We start from the raw sequence: 16,672 nt of genomic DNA, 5'->3' as shown, positions 1-16,672 counted from the left end.
CCTCTCAGAGACTTCTTTGACTATCCAATATAACGTTTTACTCCATGGTTATCTGACACCAACATCCCACTACTGGGCACTCTGGATCACTGAACCCTATTCTATTATCATTAAAGCTTTATCAACATTTGAATTCTCATTTGTCAACTTGTTCATGTGTCTCCCCCAGGAGATAATAAGCTCAGGGAAAGAATAGGTCCTTTCTACCCTGGTCACAACTTTATCCTTAGCACATAGAACAGTACCTGGCATCTAGTAAGTGCTAAATATATATGTGTTGAGTAAATGAAATACCCATCAATGATGTCACTGGGGAAAATGCCTCTTCAACACATAGATTGCTCTAAGAAATTGCCTAATAATGATCTTTGGAATGGCTTCAGCAAGTACATTAGGTAATATCCCCCCAAATGTTGGCTGACTGCACAGTAAACACTAGCCAGGCCTCACAATTCACCCAGGAAGATGAACTCAGAGTTTGAATAAGCAGTGGGGTCAGCTTCCTTTTGGACAATCTTTTACATATAGGCAATAAAGGATGGAGGGCAGGTGTCCTGGGCTTCACGGAGCAGCTGTACCCCAGCATGCTGTGCCTGTTGCAGGCTGCAGAAGAGCTCTGATGAAAAGCAGAGGAAATTACAGTTGTTGGGCCTTGTGGTCACAAGGGCATGTGCTGCATTTGCAAGGTCATCACGGGATAATTCAGGGTGTAGCTTGCACACATTCTGCTGCTGAAAGGGAGACTTTTTTTTCCTACCACATCCGACACATGGTTTGCCAGAGGAAGGGCACGAGATCAGCAGCACTGATGAGCTGGCTTGGTGTTTTTAGGCCACAACTCTACTAAGCCAATGACTCCCTTCTGACTCGTCCAAAAGAGCCAACAGAATTTATTACCAAGTGTGAACAGCAATCACACATAGCCACCAGATTGCTCTTGCCTGCTATGCCAAAAGGCACTTCTCAAAAAAAAAAAATCCTAAATAACAATATTTTCAGTGTCTATTGTACTAAAATCTTTGGGAGGAAAGAATGTTAACCACTTCTAAGCTACAACTAAATGCAAGTTTTATTTCTCCATTATAAATCTAGAAATTAAAACATAATGGAGAACCATAATATAAAGCACATTGGTGCACTTAATATATAAAGTAGATAAGTAGAAGGCCTAACAAACGTTCAGCCCTGTTTGCTGACTGGTGGTACACATTAATGCTATGTAACTAAGTGACTGGGGCTTCCCTAAAGTCACTGGTGACATGAGTGTTAGACAGAATGCGATAGTATGGTTGATTAGTATATATGTCCACAAAGCATTGACATAGGAATTAGTACTTGTGCTACAATCTCGCCTTTTCTGTCTTTGTGCCTTGTGGCCTTTGCAAAGTTATTTAATCTCTCTGAACTCTAACTTATTTATCTGTAAAATGATAACTGCCTTACAGGGCTGTTGAGAAAATGAAATGAAATGAAATAATTTGGGTAAAATATTTTGTGGGTGTTCAGTAAGTGTTTGTACCTATTTTCTGGTCCCCAGAAGACCCAGCAGCCCAGTAAGAGGTAGTAAACAGGACTATCCCTAGGTAAACTATGTTTTAAGCTCAACCATCCACATTTTGACACCTGGCCTAAAGTTCTACAGCACTCTAATCTCAACATCATTATCACAACGGCTATCGGTCTATACCTGTTGACTCGATGTACTCACGTGTAGATTATTTCCTGTGAGTTTTATTCGGCTTTAAACCAAACTGTTTGAAAGTGTTTAACTTTGGTAACATGGGGAAAGATTCATACATTGAATAAGACCCTTGCTTTTTTTTTAAAGCTAGAAAAATTGAGTCATAGTTCTATAGAAATGAATAGCATTAGTCCAGCAAAATAATTAATGCTTTCACTTATATAAGGCAAATTAGAAGATAAAGGCTTAGAAGTGTAGGATAAGAATGAAGGGCTTAAAATTTAAATAATCAGCACATTAAAGCATTGTCAGCAAACACTAAACATTTCTATATGGATAGAGCAAGCAGTTTGTGATACCTAAGTTAGATACATACAGAGTGTCCCAAAAAGATGTTTACACACTTTAACAGCTGATAGCTCAGTTTTGAAAATAAAATGTATTTTAATAAACACTTCCTTTACAATTATTCAAAGTGTGTGTATACATTTTTTGAGGGGATATGACTTGGTTATGTAAGCTGAGAGAACACAGGAGATGAAAAAGACATGGAGGGGGCTCTGATTGACACAATTACATGGTAACCATCCCCATAACACAGAAGAAATGAGGCTTTAACCAAGCTCCTTCTTACTTTAGAGTTGACATAACTGCATGGGTGAACAACAGTGAATACATCAAAACTGCAGGCAATGAAAGTAAAGCAAATAGAAAGCTGCCTGGTCCTAATATCAAGGTAACCAGACACAACCAGAGTCAAAACTTACCATAAGCACATGCAATGTTAGACTCTGTGATGAGAGGACTTTAATTCCTACAGAAATATTTTTCATCTAAAATTATTCATGTCTAAGAGTTAGAACTAAGTTTTCATAAATTACTTCATTAAATACTTTTCTTTATGTACCTATCGCTCTACCAGAGATTGTGGGAGTTGAGAAATTTGCATTCAATGGGGTCTCTACCCTCAAAGAGCTCACTTTCTCATTAAGGAGACAAGACAGACACACATAAAACAATCATAAATACATAACAGTATGTGATTAGGTGGTGAATCAGTGATCCATGGTATAAATGCTATAGGAGCCCAGAGGAGAGAGAAAGAGAGCCACAGAAATAAAGGAAGGTTTCACGAAGGATGTGGCATCTGATCAAATCCTTGAAAGATGGGTGGAATTTAAGGACTGGAAGATAAACCTGAGATGTGATCTTTGCTTTAACACTTATGTGCTGTGTGCCCTCAAGATACAGTATTTAAAGTTTCAGAGCCTCTTTCTCATCCATATAACAAGGATGATAGTTCCTAACTCTATGGTCTTTTGGACAATTCAATAATATCTGTAAAGAAAAAGAATATATAATAGAGAAGTTAACACATAGGTACTCAGTACATTTAACTATAAACACAAATGATCTTAAGGTAGTTGTGCCTCTTTTTCTGAACAGTTTCAAAGGACCATTGGATGTTAGTGGAACTGGCACAGATACAAATAAAGAGGAAGGAGTACATTCAGTTGGAAAGTCAAGAGAAAAATATGGAAATTGTCATGCATATGTGTAGGAAGCTTATCTGACCAGAGCAGCAAGCTTGTGTAGGGAAAATCATTGTATAGATAAGGTGAGTCATTCATTCATTCAACAGAAATTTATTGAGCAAGTATCAGTTACCAGGCACTAGGTGTGAGAGTTGAAAAAAGGTGAGCCTTGGAAAGCAAACATTACAATTTGGCTTAATATGGTAGAAAACAGGGTGAGATAGAAGATTTATTTATTAACCACTATTATGCAGGGGAGTGATGTAGAAAAGATAGAGTTGGAAAAGTAAAAATCTGGCAAATGGCTTAGAATGACAGTGAAAGGTAGGCATGAGGAGTGGCAATAGTTAAATTTCAAGGAATGGTGGTCATATGAATGAAGTGGGAATGGATGGACATGAAAAATAAATGGAAGAAACTTCTATGTGAGTTAGTAAAGGACCTGATTTGGGAAATGAAGGGAAGGAAAAAAATGATTTAAAGATGAATACAAAGTTTGCCGTTGAGTAAATGAAAGAACAATAAAGAGAGGAAAAAACGGGAAGTAGGGAAGAGTAATTTGAGAGGGTTGCTGAAGGTTTCAGTGTTGGGTTAAGTTTGAGGTGCAGATAAACTATTTGTTGAGCATTCGATGAGCAAGATCCATTTAGACAATATAAGCAAAGGGACTAGAATTTTGGGGAAACAAATGAATATAGAGATCAGGTTGCAGTGAGAATGGTTCCAAGAAGATCATAATAAACAGAGAGGAGAAAAACTGGGAGGTCTGACATTTTGGCCAACTCCCACATTGGGTATGGGGAGGAGTGAGTGTGAAGGTGTGGAAAGAGGATATGTTGAAGGAAGGGCAGGAGTCAGGGTAGGACAGTGTGCAAGAAACTACCAGAGGGGAGAGAGAGTTTTGGAAAGAAGACGACCAACAATATCAAAAGCATCTGAAAGTCAAAGAGAATGGGACTGGGGTATATTGTTGCATTTATCCACAAAATGATTAATGGATATTTATAGAATTAATGTAGAATTTTAAATATATTTTAAGGTACAACAACTTAAAAATACTTTCATATAACAAACACAGATCTAATGTTTTCAGTTCCTGACAGATCTTAGCCTTTGGATTCAGGAACGAGAATTGGAATTCCTGAGAATTCCCCAAATCAAAAGTTATTCTGTATTTTACATAACACTTCATTTATGTATTATTAAATGAGTAACTATAATCAGATAGTGAATCCTCTTTCTGTAATAGGATTAGAGGTTTTCTGTTGAAAAAATCAACATACGGTTTATTAGAATTATGAATCTATGTATCTGTGAGAAAATTATATATTTAACTAATATGTAAAAATTATTTCCACCTGAAAAGGACATTTAATAATAGAAAACACTAAAACAAAGGAAACATTAATATAAATGCCAAATAAAAAACATTTAAAATTGTGAAATCAAACAACAAATATTTAATATTTAAAAGTTGCCATTGTTAAAATGAAATTTTAAAACTTTGAAAACATCAATTGCTTTATGTGGCAGTCACCATCTTTGTTTCAAAATTAAACTTCCACTTGTAGAAAAATGTTTTCATTCTGTGTTGAAATGGTCAAATTTTAATTGTGAGTGAAAGCATCCTCAAGTTGGGCATTAGGGTATTATATTTCACATAAACTTACTTTTTTAATGATGAAAATATTTTGTCTGTCCTGATTTTGTTTTGAAATTGAAATCGATTTACTTTTTTAAGTTCAGGCTTTTTTCACAGTAACGTTTATATTTCCTTCCTTTACATGTCTACCATTAAGGAATTTACACATAGAACAGTAGTCCATTGTGAATATATTGGGCATATTTGCATAACATAACACTCAGGATATCCTATTATGTTTAACAGCAGTACACAAAATCACTTGTCAATTTAAGAACTTTTTAGTTTCTTTTTTATTTTAAATATTTTATTGGTCTATGGCAGGGGTGGGGAAGGTCGTCTGCCCCTCGGGCTGTATTCTGCTCTAGAAATCATTTGGTTTGGCTCTGCCAAGGCAACCGCAGGCGGGATTCGAAATTCAATAAATCTAGGAGCTTTTTTCATAGCTAATTTTTAAGTTGATAATTTTGTATGGCCCTCGAATGATGGTATAAATATCCAAACTGCCCTTGTCAGAAAAAAGGTTCCCTACCCTTGGTCTAAGGTCTACTTATTGATTTTTACAGAAAGAAGGGAGAGAGAGAAACATCTATTTGTTGTTCCTCTTATTTATGCATTCATTGGTTGATTCTTATATGTGCCCTGACCTGGGATTGAACCCCAACCCTGGCATATTGGGAGGATGCTCTAACCAATTTAGGTACCCGGTCAGGGCTAGAACTTATTTGGTTTCCAAATGATATTTCTTGAAACAAAGCTCATAAGGATCTGCATAGAATATTCTATGCAAATAGAATTATAGTTACTTAATATGAAAGAATGACTCATCATTAGCAGCAAACAGTGCCACGAACACATGCTTATAACCTGGACACAACTACAAATGAAACTGATTAGATGGTAAACATGTCTTGAAATGTCCCCAATAACCTACAACTCTGTGTCAGGGTTTCCTGCTCTTGCATTCATTCGAACTACTATTGTCTCTATATTGATTGTAAAGCTTTAGCTCTCACAGAATTATAATACTTTTTAATCCCATTTTACTAATTTCTTGACAGATTTTTCTCAGGACTTGGAAAAAAATATATAAATGTGATGGAAAATGAAAGAATTCCCACATGGAAACATGGCACAGACGTGGCATTTTTGTAATATTTAGGAAGCTTTATGCTGCAAGTAATAGAAAGGCAATCTCAAAATGACCTAAGTGATAATTATATCCCATAACAAGCAGTTCCAAGTCATCTGGGGTTAGTTAATTAAGTTAACAGCATCAAGATTTCGGGTGCTTTTCATCTTCCTACTTTGTCATCCCAGGTATATAGGCTATGTGGTGGTCACAAAACAGATTCAGCTGTTTCAGGTACCATATTCTCACATACTAACATCAAGAGCAGTAAAGGGACAATTTTTTTGTTATTGTTTTAATGAGTAAAATAATCTTACTCAAAAGCCCCCACCAAATGACCTCCCCTCACCTTTCATTGGCCAGAACCAAGTAACAGGCCCATTTTTAAATCAATCAAGGCAAAGGGAAGAGGGCCATCATAATCTTTTCAGTACAATCTAGTCTAATTTGAGGCATGGAAGAAGGGAAAATGGCTAGCATGTAGGCCAGTGATTCTCAAACTGTTTAGTCTCATGACTTCTTAAATATTACTGAAGATTACAAAGAGCTTTTGTTTATGTGGGCAATAGTTTATTGATAATTATTGTATCAGAAATTTAAAAAGTTATTAACTCATTTAAAATAAAAAAAGAAACCCATCCTTTGTTACTATGTTATGGTAGGCAGAATGATTGTCTCTAATACTGGCCTGCATCCTAATCCCTGGAACCTGAGAATATGTTGCAGATGGGATTAAGAATTTTGAGATTGGTAGATTATCCTGGATTAACTAGAAGGGCCCAATGTAATCACAGGGGTTGTTATAATTGAAAGAAGGAGGCAATGTCAGATCGATGTAGGATTAGAAAGGCAGGTCTGGCTATTACAGGCTTTAAAGATTGAAGGGCACCACTAGCCAAGGAATGTGGGTGGCCTTTAGAAGCTGGAAAAGATGAGGGAATGGATTCTCCTTTAGGGTCTCCAGAAAGGAAAGCAGACCTGCTGACACCTTGATTTTAACTTAGTGAAACCAATCTCAGACTGTTGAACTCCAGAATTAGAAGATAATAAATTTGTGTTGTTTTAAGCCACTAAATCCGTGGTGATTTGTTACAACAGCAATAGGAAATGAATACATACACATTTTAAAATAAAAAATAACTATGTTTTCCAAAACAAAAAAAAACACATCAGAAAAGTGGCATCGACATATTTTTTGGCAAATCTCTTCAAAGTCTGATATTAGAAAAGATAGATGAACTTTTGTATTTGTTTCTGCACTCAATCTGTTGTGATATCATGTCATATTATCTCTGGAAAACTCCGTTGTACATTCATGAAAAAAACGTGAGTAGAAAGGCAAATCATAAAAATAGTTTTGACTTCATGGCCCTCTTAAGAGAGTCTTGGGGACTCACAGGGCTGCCCAGACCACACTATGAGGATCTCTGGTACAAGAAATCAACAGTTTTTGCCCCATCCCCCAAAGAACAGATACATAACTGATTTTTCTACATTCCTAGAATGAACTAGCTTTAAGGTCATCATGGGTATAGTGTAATAATTTTCACACTTGTTCCTTAATTCAAACAGTATTCTAAGAGTTTATTTTGTGCCTGGCACTTCTTTATGGGCTGAGGTTATATAAGCAAACATGGATACAGCTCTTGCCCCCATGAAGCTCACATTTTAGTTGAAGGAAAACAAGCACATAAATAAGATAATTTCAGATATTGCTAAGGGATACAAAGAAAAGTAATAGAAGAAAGTATGAGGTGGCCCTGCTCGGTGTGGCTCGGTTAGTTGGAGAGTTGTCCTGTATACCAAAAGGTTGTGGGTTTGATTCCCAGTCAGGGCACATACCTAGCACTTATATAAGACAACTAATTGATGTTCTCTCTCACATCAAAATTTCTCTCTCTCTCTCCCTTCCTCTCTCTGAAATCAATAAGCTTATCTTCTGGTGAGGATTTTTAAAAAAAGGTGTGAGGGGTGTTCCAGGTGATGTGCAAAGAGCTACTTTAATTGTAGCCTGAAGAAATGAAGTTAGAGCTGAGATTCCTAAGAAGAAACCATTGGGAAACGTGGGAAAATATTCCAGGTAGAGAAAACAGCATGGGCAAAGATCGGGAAGTAGCTTGGCAAGGCAGAGGAACAGAAAGAAAGCCAGTGTGACTTTAGTGTAGTATACAGGGGAAGGGAAAAAAACAACAGCTGAAAGGGTAAGGCAGGTGTAAATCTTTAAGGTCATCCAGGACACCGCAAGGACTTAAGGTTTGTTCGAATTGCCATGCAAACCCACTGGAGGAAATAAGAGACTGGAATTCTATTATGTGCTAGGATCTGCTTCTATAAATTCTTCCACCTTCTCCCAGGGCTGCTCTTCAGCCTAACACATTCCCAATCTTTATAGTGACGACTCTCCAGAAAGGTACGGCACCCCAAACAGACACACCTTACCTCACATAAATTGTTTGCATGCTAACATAAAAAACAGATAGATCTGAAACCAATCAGGGGAATTTAAATTACAGGTTGCTTGATGTGGAATAACTTCTGCCTGTTGGCCAATGTAGGTGTGCAGCCAAAAATGCACAGTGTGAATACAGTTCTTTGGCAATTGCTGGCCTGTTACTTGTCCAAAGCAGTAAGTGTGTGAATGGATTTGTATGGGTAATGACTCTGAAATTAGCTTTTCTCATCTCTTCATTATACAGGAAAACACATTGGAACTTGGCTCATTTCTGGACAATTCTTGTGATGATCCTCAGTTGCTCAGGATGCACATTTGGTCATCATTATCCCTTGTGTAATCAGTTTCTACAAACTATAGGATGATGTTACAGTGATGTTTACAGAATAAGGGAACATGCTCCACACCTTAATCAAATAATTTAAAGATGAGCCTTCTTAGATAACATGCATTTTTGTATAGCGTAGTGAGAGAAGTCATGTTTCCTGTTAGAAACCTCCAGATGAACCATGTGCCTATAACTTGAAGGTATTCACTATAAATAATATGGTGTAAGTGTTTACCAGGCAAACCTTTTCACAACAAGATGATAAAAAGAATTCACAAATGAAAAAGTGACTTGAAATCAGCTTCTAAAGGGCCTATAAAAACAGCCAGGAATTTGGACCCTATCAGTACACAGAACTGCAGGTGCGATGGCCTCACTGTTAAAAGCTGGATCCACGTGAGTAAGAAGCCTAATCACATTTTCAGAACAGCTGTGGCTACTTGGGCCTTAGTCTCTCGTCAGTCACAGCTCCTGAAAAAAATTTTTTTTTAAATTATTGTGAAAAATTTTATTAAGCTTAAGACCAGACTGTACATCAAAAACAGAACTAGGTAATTCCAGGGCTGCGTATTTTCAAAGGAATTGAATTCTGATCTCTGAATGCAATTAAACAGTTTCTCCCTCCCTCTCCTGCGCGGAAGAGAGAAAGGAAGGAGGGATGATACTTTCTTTTCAATAGTAACCGGTAACCAAACCTGTTGTTCAGCCAAACAAGTCTTCGCCTTGGCGGATTCTGATTTCTAAGCGGTCGGGGAGTGTGCTTGAAACCTGTGCCTTCCTCCCATGTCCGATAAGCAGAAAGTTTGCTCTGGCGATGATAAATCTGCACAAGGCAGGGATGTTTTTGGCGCACAGCGTACGTTAGCAAGGAGATGATTAAACTCGCCCTCCTCCCCTTCTTGCGGCCGGGGAGTGTGTTTTGCCTGCATTTAAGAAATGTCCTTCAGCTGCCGGCGTGCGCGCGCGGGGCCCGCAGCCTGCGTTTTTGCGTCTCCGGGGCAGGGCGACGCGGGCCGGCTGAGTGTCATCCGCGGAGGTGCCCGGTCCTCCCCGGCGGGCGCCCGCGCAGGCGGCCGTCCCCTCCGGTCTCCAGCGCGAGGCCCGCGCGCGGCCCAGGCCAGGGGAAGGGGAAGGAAGTCCTCGCCGCAAGCCGGCGTCTCGGCCGGCACAAAACACGCCGCCACCGAAAACTTTTTTCTCCCAGCTGCGCGCAACTTTTTTTTTGCCTTTTCGCCCAGCACATTCCCCTCCCGAGTCTCTGTTCCCTGCGGTTTCCTCGGCTCCCCCGGCCTTCTCCCCAGCGCGGGGGGCCGGGGCTGCCGGGGGCGAGGGGCGAGGGGCTCGCGGGCCGCCGCAGGGGGCACCGAGCAGGAAAAGGGGAAGGGAAAAGAGTCGCGACGGCCCGCGAGGAGGAACTGGTCAAAGGGGACCGCGACGGGCGAGTGCCCGAAAAGGAAAGCGACGCCGCGGTTTGCTGCAGTCGGAATAAAGTTCGCGCCCTTTCCTCGGCGTTCGCAGCCTCCCCTCCCCGCCTCTGCTCGCTCTCTTTTGACAGCTGGGCGCTAGCAGCCACCTCCAGGTCCACGCCCGCACCCCCCGGGGGGCGCCAAAGTTGTTTTCCATCCCCAGAAAGAGCAGGGGGTGGGGGGAAGTAGCAGGGCGGGAGGTGAGGGGGGGAGAAATATACATCCTCCTTCGTGAAACCCCTAGAAATCAGAGGACAAACAACAGCAAAACTAACCCGACTTTTATTTTGCAAAAGGGAGCAACATTGTAGTCACGACATTTTCCTGCGAGGAGAATCTTGTGGGGCTTGCAATCCGCCCTAGGTCACCTCGCCCGCCCCCCGCCCGCCCCCCTCTTCCAGCAGCCCCCTCCCGTGACAGTCCGTTCCTTTTTTTTTCTTTTTCTTTTTCTTTTTTTTTTTTTTTTTGGTTCTGTGGAGCCGGGGGAACGCCGCAGGCTCCGACTAGGGGAGCGAGGGCGACCCGGGGCGCGTGTGTAAATCAGTCACCTGAGCGCCGAGGGGCCGCGGCGAGGGCGCGCGCGGGCGGGCGGGGAGAGGCGGAGGCGGCGAGAGCGACGGCCCGGAGGAAACCGGGAGGGGGAGGGAAAGAAAGGCCGAGACAGAAGGAGCGAGAGGCGGCCGAGGGGCTGGTCCAGGCGCGGCCGCTAAGAGGAGACCAAGAGGCGGGGGCTGCACTTGACAACCAGCATGCCGAGATGGTAAGAAGTTTCCACCCTCCTTTCCTTTCTATTCTAGACTTCGTAAGAAATGAGCCCCGGGGCCGCCCGGGGGCCGTGTTTTCCTCAAGTTCCCGCGGCGTGAGGTGGAGGGGGGCGGTGAGGGGGGCGGGCAGGGGAGGAGAACCCCAGTCCAACCTGGCCCCTGCTGTGCCCCCGAAATCCCCCCTAAACTTGGCCCAAGTTTCTGAGGAGAGTTCCAGGTGGGAGGGTGTGTGTGAGGGGAGCTCGTGAACGTCGCCCCCTCGCGCGGCTGGCGGGGAAAGGTGAGCGGCAGGCTCCAGAGAGTTGGGGACGGGCTTGGGGGGGGGGGGGACGACGGGTTGGGGGGAAGGCGGGGGATGAATGGAGCGCTGGTAGGAGCTCGGGGCGGAGAGGAAAGCGTTTTGGAGAACGGGAACTTTTAAAACTTGCCCGCGAGTGAGGGACGGGCGGCTGGGCGTGGGCGCCGGGGCGCGCTGGTGCGCCGCGCGGTGAAGGAGGACGCGGCCACCGGGTCCCCGTGCCCTCCCCTCGCCCTCACGTTGGGGAACCCTCCCTTTGCAAATGAAGAAATTGTAGGAAGTGCTCCTGGAGGTTTTATGAAGAATGTGCAAAACGCGGGCAGGAAAATAACCCCCAGAGAGATTTTGAGGTGCAATTCTGGAGGAGCCGATTTGCTTTACTTACACGTGGACTACAGGGTGGCACTTGGGGCCCAAGGAGGGGGCAGAGTAATAATAGTAATAGTAAAAAAAACCACACTAGATGAAATCCCCTGTGAAGTGAGGTTGAGATTAAAAAAAAAAAAAGTTGCCAGCACAAGTGGCGGCGGCGAAGGGAAGGCTGTGGAGCGAGATGCCAGCACAGCGCGGCTGCGCTGGAGGCGGCTCGGCGGCTCGGCGGCGCGCACTTCGCTCGCCCGCGGACCGGCGCTCAGTCCGCTTTCGGGGAAGTGATTTGTTAGAAATGGGGCTGGACCACTCCCTTGCTTTTAGTTTGCTTCCACCCAGTGCTGCTGCTGTTACCTCCACTTGGGCATCTCCCATACTGTTCCTCATGTAGATGGAATATGGAAGAAAAAGGGCAGGTAGCGGGTTGGCATTTTTCCCCCTCATCTCTTCCCCTTAATGTGACATCTCTTGTTTCAGTGATCAGGGTCACGACTGGAGTGTAGGAGATGCGACTGTCAGATGCAGGCACACACAAAAAATAGCGTGAGCCCAGGACTGTGGTTACAGTAACGCTGACAGAAATTAAAGTGGTTTTGAAAGCAGCGTGCGATTTATGGTGCTTCCCATTTACCCTAGAGTCAAGCTGTTGTAAAACTGATGTACAAAAGACATCATAAAATAATCCTGTGTACCCAGGATTAAAGTGGCAGAAAGAGTGGCCTGTTTCATTATTTTTTATGTACTTCGTGGACAGTTACACTGGTTGGAACCTGTGTTTAAGTGGAGGCGTCAAAACAAAATATTAAATACATCTGTTTAGCGCTTGAGAGTTTTTCTTCTAGCGGCTTTTTAGAACACTGTAAAAGCCGGTTGTAGGTATTATTTTTCTTCCCTTTTCCCTTAGCCTATATACTATTTGTCTGCACCTCTATTTCCAAATACTGATCACTTTGCACAGTGACTAAGCCCATTTGTCATCCTCTGCTTTGTATTCTGCAGTTTCAGATGTGACTGTGCACACACATACGTGCTTTAAGTGGGGGCATTTATTTCTGGACCTCTTATTTAGTGTGTCTGATCTGAGGACTACTCAGGAGGACTGAGACCTCTTCCAAGCTAATAGAACTTCCTTTACCCTTTGGAATCACCCCCGAAATCTTTTATGAACCTTTATAGGGTATCTGTGTTTTATGTCATATTTGTAACTTTCATTTAAACTGTTCAACCTTAATGAAGTTCTCAGTTGTAGCTGGCTATTCCTCTGTTCCCGGAGAGCAGAGTATTTAAAATCCAGATTGCTAATCACTTTACCAAAGTACTCTGGAGTACCTTCACCTGAGGGAAGTAATACTGAGCCTGAATGTGAACTCTGAGAGTCTTGGGAGAAAAGTTGAAACTGTTTTTTTCCCCCCTTGAGAATATTAAGTTCGGAGTTGTTTGCTTGTAAAACTTTGAGAAAACCCCCACCTTGTGATGTTAAAAAATAAATGTAAAGAAGATATTAATAGCAGTTGTACATTCCTAATACCTGATTTTTATTTTTCCCCCCTTCAACCTGAAATGTAAGATATCTGTGAGGCAGGGATATGTGATTACAGAAAGAAGCAGACAAAAGCAGAGCTGACTATTGCTGTATTAAAATGTAAGTGTTACAGTTTGAATTTTCAAGTGAGAGTTTTTGAGTTCAGTGCTTTACATAACATTTTGTCCTAATCTTGCTTGCTGTCAGGGATGTTTCATGGTTGTGCAATTGCTGCAGTCAAGAATGCCAATTTGCATTCCAGGAGTGTCATTTGATTACTTTTATCTGCACAGCTCCAAGACCGGCCCAGACCTCTCGTTTCATCTTGCCTTGTCACGAGTCAATGCTGTGTCGTCTTTTCAAAAATCTGCCTGATTTAGACAAGAAAGAAAAGTACTTTCATGTTGCAGCCGCAGTCCCCTGCTAACTTGTCAGCAGCAGGATATGATTCACTTGGGCCCAGAAGAATGGAACAGAGAGGAGGGTTAGGCGGTTCAATAAAGCCCATGGACAGGTAGTGTGTGACATCCCCAGAGAGCCGCAGTTAATGAAGAACAGGTCTGCTTAGTTCTCCACACGCTGACCTGGTGCTGTCCCCACAGTTTTCTCATTTGATCTTTCCCAGCAAATTGATCTTTTCTTGTATTTTTTTGCCTTCCAAGTTAGTCCTTGTGGGACTGAAATTAGCAGAGCAACTTAAGTTGGATAATACAGCTGTTCAGAAAAGAAGAAATTGGACACTGGCTCAAAAAGGGGCGGGGGTTGGGGGGGTGGAGGGAGCTATTCTTTTTGTTGTTGTTCCTGGGAATATTTCTTATATTAAGGGAGTCCAAAAATAGGTGATGACTTGAAGTTAGTGGTTCCCTTTGTTTTTAATTTTAGCGTTAAGGTTCCACACCATTTTAAATATTCCTTAAGTATTTGAAAGATGGTCCTAGTGAGTATGAGGAGTTCGATTTAGCATTTTTCATATTCATTTCTTTGAAATGATTTGCCAGTTGACTCTCTGGCTTTTATGGCTATTGTAAGAAAGACTAAATATCAATGGCATACTTCAACTATATTATTTATAGTCTTCTAAATAACTACAATCCCCAAATATCCAATACTGAATAGCAGAAAAGATTAAACAATAAAAAAGTCATTACCAGTGTTGTTTGTAAATATGGTACATGGAAATGTTTTCTACAAATTACCATGAGCATCTTTGTTTTCCATAAACCCCACAGACACACTGTTAATAAAACTTGAAACAATTTTTTTGTAAGATTCTGCATTTAAATGTAGGTTTTTAGAACTGAGACCAGATCACAAGTTTGTATTGCTGTAGATATTAATATATGTTGTTACTTGTTTTTTGAGATTAAAATTGATTTTAGCAAGATGGGTAAATGTGAGTTGGGAATGTAGATATAGTTTAAACAGGTTAAAGTTTCATTATAGAATTTTGTATGTAAAGCTTAGGTTGGAGGCAATTAAGAGATTCTTAACTTGATGTGAATATAAGGAGCAGTGTTTTCTGAATTCCTGTGCAGATGGTCTCATTTACCATCTACATCCTTACAAGAAACAGTTGAAAACATTTCTTGTAGAAGGGGTGGCAGCCTTTTCAAATCTTTCCTGTTGGATGGAAATTGCATAGGGTCACTGGTTAGTAAACTCCTCTCTGAAGAGCTAGAGGGAGCCTCATGATTTTATTAGATCTACTTAAGGTTAAAAAAAATCACTCTGGCAATAAGAATGTTGTAGAAAAAGTACATAAAGAATACTGGCATACTGGCTTAGTGTTTAGGCTTGGAGGGGCTATTGTAAGTTTGGTTTTTTATTTCTTTTTTTTTTCTTTTAAGCTGTGACAGAAGCAACAGAACTTTCTATAAGAACAGTCGTCAAGTAGTCAGCTAAGATTTCTAGGGTTCTACCTTTTAGATGATTTGAGGATCAAGCAAAATGCAACCAAATACATTTTAAATCTGATTTGGTTTGCTAAGGTCTGTTTGCCTTTTTGTTAACTGAAGGAGCTCTCTTGTTAGGAGGCCAACCTTTCAGGTTCTGTTAAAAGTAACTTCCTACCAAGTCACTGAGGAGGGGGATACCCTCTTTCAGTTCACTAAAGACAACCTCCTTTCTATAAATAATGGCTTTGAAGTAGTTCTACATACAACTGCTGTACTCTGGAGAGAAAACTTCTTTGAAATAAATGCTTCATGTTACAATCATAATTAGTTAACCATTTATAAAGCTGATATATTAGGAATCAAATATGTTAAATTTAAAGAAATACAACTCAAGTGGTATTAAATTCAGTATTTGTTGTGTAATTTCACAGTATTCCCACTAAAATTTGTGATATATTTACATTAAAGAGTCATTGATCATAATTGCTCTTTAATATTTATATACTAGTTTTTAGTAGCATTATTTTGGACAAACTTATTTGCCATTTAAGTAAATAATATAATCCCGTGAGATAAACTACCCAGATTTGTCTTTTTTTCATCTCTTGCACAGTAGCTCTCATTATATTGCTAGCCAATAAAAGTCTTTATTTGTTGCTTATTAGAACCCTCAGTACACTCAAGAGTTCAGCTATAATTTAATTTGGCTGTTCAAAGAGGCTTCCTTGTTTTAAAACATGTTCTCAGTATGCTTTTCCCATTTATTGTAAACCTACATTCTAACTCATGCATATGCATAGGAGCGATTTTACAGATATATCATTTTTTTAAGGTTTTGCCATGGAGTCATAACTTTTTTTCTTTAAAAGAAGTTTGTGCCTAACAAAGTCAATTTTTTTTTCTTTTTGCTTTATGTTCCCTTGACGTTCTGGAGCATTTTTTTTCTTGGCGATTTAAATAGTCTTGCTATTATAATTTAAAATCAATTTCCCAAGGAATACAACCTTCCATTAAGGTGTAGTTGAGAAGGGCACTGAAAAAAACAAATTTAATAATTAAGAATTCTAATAGAGGACATTTCACTTTGCGATCACTTGACATTACAAAAAATTTGTCTTGCACTTCACATATTGCTGGCATGATAAATTCATTTCCCTTACAGTAAACTGCTGGGAAGTTTGCCTTGAGTGGAAGGAAGATCACTTGCGAGTTTTGGTGATATTTGTAACAAATCATGTTCACTAAAGACTAGAACTTGACTGTAAAACTCTAAAATGAGTATCAGGAGTTCTTCCACAAGGAAGGCAGAATATGGAACTGCTAAATGAGTCACTGCATGTATATCTTACCAGTGGGAATTGCATCAAACCAGCCCTCTAGATACAGTATTTAATAGTTATCAGAATGTATAGTATTGTCTTGGAACTTGTGGTTCATGAGTTCATAGTCCCTGCTTTTTGTGTTTAGTACAAAGATGTAACAAGCCACACAAAACATTTTTCTCTTATTATGACCTTACATTTGCCAAAGTGCCCCATGCTGAAATTCCTTTTCAGTATCTTTTTTTTTTTTTAGTCCAAAGCCAGAC

General features: G+C 40.7%; 1 protein-coding gene across 7 annotated transcripts in view; it reads left to right on the top strand.

Annotated features, from left to right (window-relative positions):
* The first annotated feature begins 10,862 nt into the window (after positions 1-10,862).
* BNC2 (basonuclin zinc finger protein 2) overlaps positions 10,863-16,672 on the top strand; it is a 402,482-nt gene continuing 396,672 nt past the window's right edge. For all 7 annotated transcript variants that reach the window (XM_081151990.1, XM_081151987.1, XM_081151986.1 and 4 more), the window contains exon 1: positions 10,863-10,996. In XM_081151990.1, the coding sequence (XP_081008116.1) occupies positions 10,994-10,996 (3 nt within the window). In that variant the 5' untranslated portion in view covers positions 10,863-10,993. The remainder of the gene's footprint in view (positions 10,997-16,672) is intronic.

This window comes from Miniopterus schreibersii (genome assembly GCF_964146895.1).
Source record: "Miniopterus schreibersii genome assembly, chromosome: 11".
Classification (NCBI taxonomy): Eukaryota; Metazoa; Chordata; class Mammalia; order Chiroptera; family Miniopteridae; genus Miniopterus; species Miniopterus schreibersii.
Note: the sequence above shows the minus strand (reverse complement) of the source record. Positions and strands in the feature narration are given on the sequence as shown.